Source organism: Portunus trituberculatus, chromosome 21 (assembly GCF_017591435.1).
Source record: "Portunus trituberculatus isolate SZX2019 chromosome 21, ASM1759143v1, whole genome shotgun sequence".
Taxonomy (NCBI): domain Eukaryota; kingdom Metazoa; phylum Arthropoda; class Malacostraca; order Decapoda; family Portunidae; genus Portunus; species Portunus trituberculatus.
In genome coordinates, this window is record NC_059275.1 from 9,428,126 (window position 1) to 9,437,484 (window position 9,359).

The following is a 9,359-nucleotide window of genomic DNA, read 5'->3' on the forward strand; positions in this document are numbered from 1 at the left end:
ATCCTGCCCTCTCTGCTTAGTCAACCACCGTGCTCAGAAAACATTCCAGTCACTGCAACGCTTCCATCAGTGGTGGTGAGGAGTTCGTTCCCACCATCCTACACCAAACACTGTACTACATTCACCTGAACCTAATTCCTTGTTGTCGATCTGAATGATTTGATCAGTGCATCTGTGTATAGTAGAGGATTCAGAAGAACACCTTCACTAAGAGGTGCTAGTGACTCAGGCTTTTCTTCCATCACGCAATCCCAATTAAGCCGAATCACAGGTTCGGAAGCAGCAAGGACGTGAAATAAAACAAAACTGACCTTCTTTAAATCAAATGATATATTAGAGCAAATATTTCTGGCATTCAGTGACGCTGCGGCGTGAGTGATGGGTGGTGCGGTGCGGTACTACTGTGATAACCCACCTTAGCCCACGCAGTACCCACGCTGGCTTGTCTCCCTACTTCAACCACGTCCCACACACTCCACCACCATCGTACTTATGTCTCTACGATAAAAATAGTTATCTCTATATGATATTTACACTTATTACAAAAACTCTGGCTTCATTTTTTCCCGGAATCGCCTTCCGTATCATCACATTTTGTATATATATATATATATATATATATATATATATATATATATATATATATATATATATATATATATATATATATATATATATATATATATATATATATATATATATATATATATATATATATATATATATATATATATATATATATATATATATATATATATATATATATATATATATATATATATATATATATATATATATATATATATATATATATATATATATATATATATATATATATATATATATATATATATATATATATATATATATATATATATATATATATATATATATATATATATATATATATATAGATCATATAGACTCATTGCACTTCCTTCACCGAAGGCACACACCGTGTTTACATCAGATTCTGTGTGGCCCTGTCATAAGTATAGCCTCAAGCCACCTTCAGCAACTTTGCTTCAGTGATTGGCCCCACTGTGCACTGTTGGGGGCCTCATTGAATAGTGGAGTCGTTCGCCTCACGTGGCTGCAAGTGTTTCACCTCCTGTGACGCTTCATTTGTCGACGAAGACCTCGGGAAGCTCATGGCACTCTGGCATGACGGCGGCGTCAGAGAAAGAAACCTGTGACATCATTGTCTTGTCATTGAGCTCCTCCACTACCGCCTTGCCTCGTGCTTTCCCGCGCTCTGAAAACAAATAGACAGAGACGTCATAACACATGTGTGAATGAAGTATTTCGATCACAGACACTGTATTAGTGGAGGTGCTTGGAGACGCGTGAGTAGATAAGAAGCATGGTTGATAGGGCAAGGCGACGCAGGCAGTCCTCAAAATGTGTGAAGAGAAGAGCATAATTTCATTCAGCAAGAGCAAGGCAAGCAAAGAAAAGAACAGCGTGAATTAGCAACGGTAAATACTGGAAGTGTATGTGGTATGTACTGTACTCACATGCATGGTAGGATGAAGGTGCACGCACGGCCATGCAAACACTTAGTCCTGGTACGCCGGGTTTTCGAAGCCATACTGGTGTGTCTCAGCGTGTTTGGATGACTCATCCCGAGAGCCTTCCTCTATACTCTCATGAGACGTGAAGGAGGTAGAGTGAGTGATATTAGGAACACGGGGATGAGAAGAGGAAATGTAACTCTGTTCATGCTGTAAAGGACGGTCACACTGATTTTTGCTAGAACTTGAAGAATGAGAAGCAGGTGGGAAAGAGAAGGATAAGGAAGAAAGACTAGCACTTGTAGACTTTGTATCTAAACGTGTTTCGGAAGAACTTGAAGTTATCTCTATCTTGGAACAGCTATCTGTAACAGCACCAATGTGTCCCGAATCAGAGTCTCCTCCCACAGACGTTAGGAAACCTTGCTGTGAAGATGCAGGAGAGTCATGCTGAGTAGCCTTTAGTAGTGTTGTCCGAGGGATGGTGCTTGGTGTGATTTGACTCCAAGCTTGAGGGCACCTGGCAGCTTCAAAACACTTCATTGGCTCAGCAGTAGAGTAACTTCCGTCACTGTGTGGCCGCTGCTGAATACTGACTGGTGTCATCTCAGTAGCTGGCTTGAGAGTCTCGATACTCTGGCTGTGTGGGATCTTGCTCACTCGAAGAAGCTCGGGCGTGTTAGTTCTCGACTTCGTTGTGATGGTTGCTTTCTTACTCAGTCGAGTTTTCACACCTTCTTCCCTTTTGTTGTGTTTGAGTTGCGGCGAGTCGAGGTGAAGGAGGTGGTCGACAAAGTCCTGAGAGCACTCGTCTTCTTCCCGGACCTCTTTTGATATGTTGTTGTCTGCCAGAACTTCCAAAGCAAGCAATGTGTTTCGTTTTGTGTTCCTCTTTGTTTGACAATCAAAGCAATTGAGTTTATGGGTCGCCTTAAGCCTCCTGCACTCCTCACAGGAGTCAGGACAGTCTGGTTTGCCTTGCGCGGTACTAAACAAGTTGATAAACGCCACGATTTCCAGAAGACAATAGTCAAAGGATTTCTTAAAAGAATTAACCAGGTGTAGAGAGTGGCGGGAAGGGTGTGGGTGGTCAGAAGAGGGGGCGGATGGTGGTGATGGTGGTGGAGGGCTGGCCTGGGACATGCAACTGTGGCACCTGATGGACTCATACCTGTGGCAGTGCGCGTTCTTGTCCATCTCTGTAGGGAGGAGAGCAAGCATGCTGGTTATTGTGTGCGATGACGCCCCACTTCCTGTAACTATACTGTACTATTGACAAACCAAAGTCAGAGAGTTACAGGTCATCCCGTCCACAGGAAGGAAGGCGGCACGCGGACACCTGCGCTCTGACAGGTGGCCACAGCTCCTTGTATTGCCCCAAACAGGAATCACTCATCACGCCACGCCATGGCCGACCCTCCCCCAGGGGTGATGGAATTATCTATTCTTGCTTCTCACCTTCAGTCATACTGGCTGTGCAGTACAACGCCTCTCCCCTCTACCACCAACTTCCATCATGCACTGCCTACTGCTTGCCGCAAAAACAACAATAATAATGACAACAGTCTATAACAATCAATGATAATGATGATGATAATAATAATAATAATAATAATAATAATAATAATAATAATAATAATAATAATAATAATAATTATAATTATATAATTATTATTTTTTCATTATCATTATTCTTCTTCTTCTTATTATTATTATTACTATTATTACTATTATTACTATTATCATTATTATCATTATTATTATTATTATCATTATTATTATTATTATCATTATTATTATAAATATTATTATTATTATTATTATTATTATTATTATTATTATTATTATTATTATTATTAGCATTATTATTGTTATTATTATGATCATTATTACTATCAACATCATCATTATTATCATTAGTAATTGTGATCATCAACAGTTGAAGCAGAGATCATCATCATCACCATCATCATCATCATCATCATCATCTTCATCAAAACTCATGAAGCATTAAAAAGAAAATAATGAATCACACAATTGAGGAGCGCGAGTCTCTAAACTCCAAGGGTGAATTTGAGGAAGCTGTGAGAAGTGTGGAGTGTGTCTGAGTGTGAGTGTGTGGAGGAAGGGAGGAGGGAGGGAGAGGTTGGCGTTGTGACACTGTGGTGGAAGAAAGCGTTGGTGTACAGTGTGGTGGTGCAGGTGAGGGTGAACAGCGAGAAGTGTGAGGTGTGTCTGAGATGAGAAGTGTGAGGTGTGTCTGAGATGAGAAGTGTGAAGTGTGAAGTCTGAGATGAGAAGTGTGAGGTGAGAAGTGTGAGGTGTGTCTGAGGTGAGAAGTGTGAAGTGTGAAGTCTGAGATGAGAAGTGTAAGGTGAGAAGTGTGAGGTGTGTCTGAGGTGAGGGTGAACAGCGAGAAGTGTGAGGTGTGCCTGAGGTGAGAAGTGTGAAGTGTGAAATCTGAGGTGAGAAGTGTGAGGTGAGAAGTGTGAGGTGTGTCTGAGTGTGAGTGTGTGGAGGGAGAGAGGGAGGGAGAAAGGGAGAGAGAAGTTGGCGATGTGACACTGTGGTGGAAGCGTTAAGGCGGCGTCACACTAGCACTTTTCCGTCTTTTTTTTCCGTCAATTTTCTGACGACTGACAACTTTTGCAGACGGTGGCCGTCACACACAAGCTTGCTTCCGCCTTTGCCGCGCTTGTCGATTGTAAACAAACATGGCTCCTCATTCACCCCAGCAAGCCGCGGCTTTTTTGCACCTTATAATGTAATCAGCTGTTCTGTGATCCCAAAGGCAACGGTGACCTCTAATACTCTCTATGAGAAATTCGTCAGTGTGTTTTGTCCACTGCTCATCTTGGTCAGCTACTTGGAAGTTGCCTTGGAAATATTCAAAAGCATCGCACATTCGCACTCCCCTGGAAATGTACACAAACAACTGAGGAACTTTTCATTGCTAGGCTAGAAGAAAAAAAATATGTAAAAATATGTATACAAACATATATTCACCAACTCATTTAAATTTCATGCCATGATAATAGCATTCTTCCGTTTAACAAAAAAATATTTTTTTTAATAAAAGTGTTGATTAGAAACCATAGTTCTTATTTTGACTAAAAATTGGCGCTAGACGAAAACGATGCGTTCCGTCTGACTCAAGACGACGGAAAAAGTTGACGGAAGAGTAAAAAGACGACGGAAATCGCCTGAGACGACGGAAAAAGTGCTAGTGTGACGCCGCCTTTAGTGTACACAGTGTGTTGGTGGAGGTGAGGGTGAACAGCGACAGTGACACTCATGCAAAAAACACACTCCTGAGTTGTATGGCACTGTAGGTACATTCAAAAGCCACAAATGACACACACATCAGGGTCAGTTCATGCAAATAATGTCAGGAATCATAGAACACGGCAAAGTTACCTCTTATCCAAAAAAAATATGTCAAAAGTCTGTCATTTGGTTTAAGAATTGCATAGTGTGTTGTACGGTGACAGTTGTGCTTTTAACCCTTTCAATACTGAGACACATTTTTACCTTGAGATTTGTAAGCAATTAGACCATTATATAGACATTAGGAAGAGTATATGGAGGTCAGAAGATTAATGGCCACAGTCTTCTCTATTTTAATCCCCTAAATAAGTTTTTGAAGCTGTATAAAATCACTAGACAGTAAGCAGAATGAATACGGAAACGCGTCATGGTACTCAAGGGGTTAAATATATATTGAAACAAACAAACAAACACACACACACACACACACACACACACACACACACACACACACAATCTAGAAAGGCCAGGAGATTTTAGTATGTCCTACACAGCGTGACAAATGTGTAAACCTGTGTAGTCTATTCACCTATTGCACCAAGGATGTAGCTATTACGCCAGATGTAAGCTGTACGTAAATCACACACACACACACACACACACACACACACACACACACACACACACACACACACACACACACACACACACCAGACCTAAGCTGCACGTGTCCCATTTCGTTGGCCCATTCAGAGTCTCTAGGTTGTTGTTTGTCCCGAGAATATCTTAACGAAGTCTTTCCACGAGAAGACGCTCGCCAGTACTAGTTCCCAAAATCCTGTACCGATGCTCGACAGGAAAGCAGCTTTGTACACTTATCTTTTTTTTATTCCTTTTTTTCCTTCTTTCTCTTTTTTTCCTCCTCCTCCTCCTCTTCCTCCTCCTTCTTTCCTCCTCTTCCCTCTTCTTTCCTCCTCCTCTTTTTCTCCTCTTTTCCTCTTTTTTCTCCTCATCCATATCCTTCTTTCACACATCCTTTTGTTATTAGTCTATCTTCCTTTTCTTTCTCCTAGTATTCCTCCTCCTCTTCCTGCTCCTCTTCTCCTCCTCCTTTTCTTCTCTTCTCCTCCTCTTTCTCCCCTTGCATATCCTTTTTTCATATCCTTTTGCTATTAATTTATCTTCCTTTCTTTCTCCTTGCATTACTCCTACTCCTCTTCCTCCTCCTCCTCCTCCTCCTCCTCCTCCTCCTCATCATCATCATCATCATCATCATCATCATCATCATCATCATCATCATCATCATTATCATCATCATTATTATCATCTATCTCTGCTAACGGTATACATTAAGCCGCTTTCCTTCCTCGGTCTGTGTAAGCTTCTATGGTCAGTGGCGCCCTCAGTTCTCTTCTTCCAATGACAATGAAAGAGAAAAGAGCATCGAAATTAAATGAAAGACACACTATTCTTGGTGTACTATGGGAGACCTATTACTGGTTTAATGAGAATATTATCGTGATAGCTTTGTTGTGTGTGTGTGTGTGTGTGTGTGTGTGTGTGTGTGTGTGTGTGTGTGTGTGTGTGTGTGTGTGTGTGTGTGTGTGTGTGTGTGTGTGTGTGTGTGTCCAGATGTCCAACTCACCGGTATGGGACGAGGTGAGAGAGGGAAGGCGGGGTCTTTTGCATAATAGCACTGTCTTATACGCTTGTCGGTACTGGCGGTTCATGATGACATAAATGACAGGATTGATGCAGGACGATACGTAGATAAGCACGTAGCCCAGGACGTGCAGACCTGAGGGAAGGCAAACAGTGTAAGGCATCGCATCTCCACCACCGTAACTCACTACAACACGTGAACAAAATTTAATATAAAGAAGCCACTAATGCCTGTCACTACGCCCATGTCACTTCCTTATCTCTCCCCTCCTTCCCAGTCAAAGCCACGCTCCACCCCACGCCCCGCCTGTCACTGAACAAAAAAACATAAGAAAAGAGGGAAACTGCAAGATGTCAGGCCTACACGTCTCAGTATGAACAAAGCTGCCTAAATCCATCTATCATCCCCATACATAAATCTATCTAATCTTTTAAAGCTCCCTATTGAATCAGGGCTAACAACAACACCACTGTGTCAGTTCCACTCATCAACCACTCTGTCAGAGAACTAGTTTCTTCCCATTTATCTCTTATAGACCAGAACTTTTGAAGATTAAGCCCCATTATTTTTGGTTCTATCTCTGTTACTGATCCTAAAAACTTCATTCATGTCCCCTTTGATGTAAACCCTATACCACTTAAATACTTTTATCAGGCCTCCCTCTTAACTTACTATAAGGAATGCAAATTAAGTTTCTTCAATTTCGCTTCATAGGGAATATCCATCATCCCTTGCACCTTTTTAGACATCCTCCTTTGCACTAATTCTGATAGGTCTATATCCTTCCTATAATGTGGGGACCAGAGCTGTACCGCATAATCTACATGTGTCATGACTATTTTATGCATTTTCGGTAGTGATGTTTTATCAACAAGGAAACAAACAAGGTGGTGAGAACACGTGCCTGGGTAGTCCACTGTCTTGTCCAGGTTCTTGACGAGTGTGATGGGCAGGTACGTGATGAGGAACGCGATGAAGATAATGAGGACCATCTTGGTTATCCGCCACTCATTCCTCCGCCGCCTCACCTCTCTCTCCATCTGTGTGTGGCATGATCATCAAGGTGACTGGTAACAAGGAAGGAAGGAAAGAAGAAATATGCAGATATTACTCAGTTTGCCTCTCTCTCTCTCTCTCTCTCTCTCTCTCTCTCTCTCTCTCTCTCTCTCTCTCTCTCTCTCTCTCTCTCTGAGCCACCCACCTTGCCCGCCATGCGTGGTTGGGGCTGCAGGGAGGGGCCGTGGTGGGCGCCGTTCACGCTGCGGGAGCTGTGTTGCCGCATACGCTTTTCAGACCTGGAGCAGAGTAATGGTAACAATGACGGTAGTCAGTATTGTGAGTGATGGCTATACAATCATAACATTGATGATGGTCATTACTATCATTATTATTATTATTACTGATGATGATGATGGTGTCATTTATGTTGTTTTTGTTGTCGTTCATTCTTTTGCCCATTTAGATTTTGATACAGAGTATTTTTTGGATACAAGCTTTATTACCGTCCCGCCAGGAGAGCAAATCACACTTTCCCGTCTCCCACAGTACACTGTATCTGTTCAGTGCATGGTGAACAGGAGTCACCTAGCGTGAAGGAAGATATATCCGACACTCCTTCCTTGACTGGCGTGGGTCTCTGGTTTAGGATGTTTCTGTTGTAAGGTCAGCGTGCAAGCCGCCACAACGTCCCTAAGGATGCCACTTAAACAAAACAGTTACTTGGATGCGTACTTATGGATGACGTAAAAGATGAGGGAGTAGCAGATGATGATGATGATTGCTGGCACGCAGAACCCGAGACCAAACAGCACCTGCTTCGGCGACTTGTTCTCCTCGTCGATGATGGAGCACGTCTGCAGGCGCGGGTCGAAGCCGAACCTCCCTATAGGATGGCACAGGGAACCGTCAGAGCATTGCAAACACTCTTCATCCCTCGTAATGATGGTTACACTCACTCCCGACATTACTGCCATAAACTCAATACACACTAATGTCTTGTCTGGTCATGTCAATATTTAGTTAAGGATGCAATAACACATATGCACACACTGACACACACACACACACACACACACACACACACACACACACACACACACACACACACACACACACACACTCGCACACACACACACACACACACACACACTAACACACATACACACACACACACACACACACACACACACACCCCACTTGCTGAGCAATGTTGGCAGCAGCATGACGAAGGCGAACACCCAGCAGAAGGCGATCATGAGAGCGATCCATCCCTTGCGGTACACCAACTTGTACACGCTGAAGTGAGCGATCATGATGTACCTGGAAACGGTGCAGGAACTTGTGCTAGATCAAGGTCTTAAAAACCAACAATGTAAACAGAAATCATGTGAAGATAAATAAATAAATAAATAGATAAATAAACAAATAATCAAATGCGAAATAAAGATGTAAACAGAAAAATTCAATGTACTTTAATACAGAAATGGATATTCAGTCGTAGTCGCGTCATTTCAAATTTCCAAGGGGAGGATATGAAACTTTCAGCGTCCTGTCTGAACAACAACACTAGAAAAACAATGGAAACGTTCTTGTACTATTTCCAAGACCATGATTACTCTCTGCTTGTTTCTTTGTTAATTTCTGGCAAGGACATTTTCTGTTATCATTTCATTCTATCACACAGAGACAGTTTTGTGCAGCTATTACTTTATATTTATGCTTAGTGAAATGTGTCTTGAGGGTGTTAATGAGTTCACTTCTAAACGCAATGTTGTGTGTACGTTTCAGAATATGGGATATAAATAGCTACAGGATATATAAACAAGAAAAGACACTGAAAGACACTACAACACTGTGCACTCACTCAAACGTTATAATCCTTAAATTCCAAAAACTCTCATATATGTGTTATTCAC

At 41.9% G+C, this 9,359-nt stretch overlaps 1 protein-coding gene across 3 annotated transcripts in view; it reads right to left on the reverse strand.

Annotated features, from left to right (window-relative positions):
- Window positions 1-899: 899 nt before the first annotated feature.
- The window catches only part of LOC123506884 (G-protein coupled receptor moody-like), a 13,309-nt gene continuing 4,849 nt past the window's right edge, over window positions 900-9,359 (reverse strand). For 2 of the 3 annotated variants that reach the window (XM_045259257.1, XM_045259258.1), the window contains exons 5-11: window positions 8,636-8,763; window positions 8,176-8,326; window positions 7,646-7,739; window positions 7,349-7,484; window positions 6,427-6,579; window positions 1,518-2,713; window positions 1,114-1,255 (exon numbers count right to left, since the gene is read on the reverse strand). In XM_045259257.1, coding sequence (XP_045115192.1) covers window positions 1,560-2,713; window positions 6,427-6,579; window positions 7,349-7,484; window positions 7,646-7,739; window positions 8,176-8,326; window positions 8,636-8,763 — 1,816 coding nt within the window. In that variant the 3' untranslated portion in view covers window positions 1,114-1,255; window positions 1,518-1,559. Of the gene's footprint in view, window positions 1,256-1,517; window positions 2,714-6,426; window positions 6,580-7,348; window positions 7,485-7,645; window positions 7,740-8,175; window positions 8,327-8,635; window positions 8,764-9,359 lie in introns of all 3 variants that reach the window. The other variant, XM_045259259.1, reaches the window with a different exon arrangement.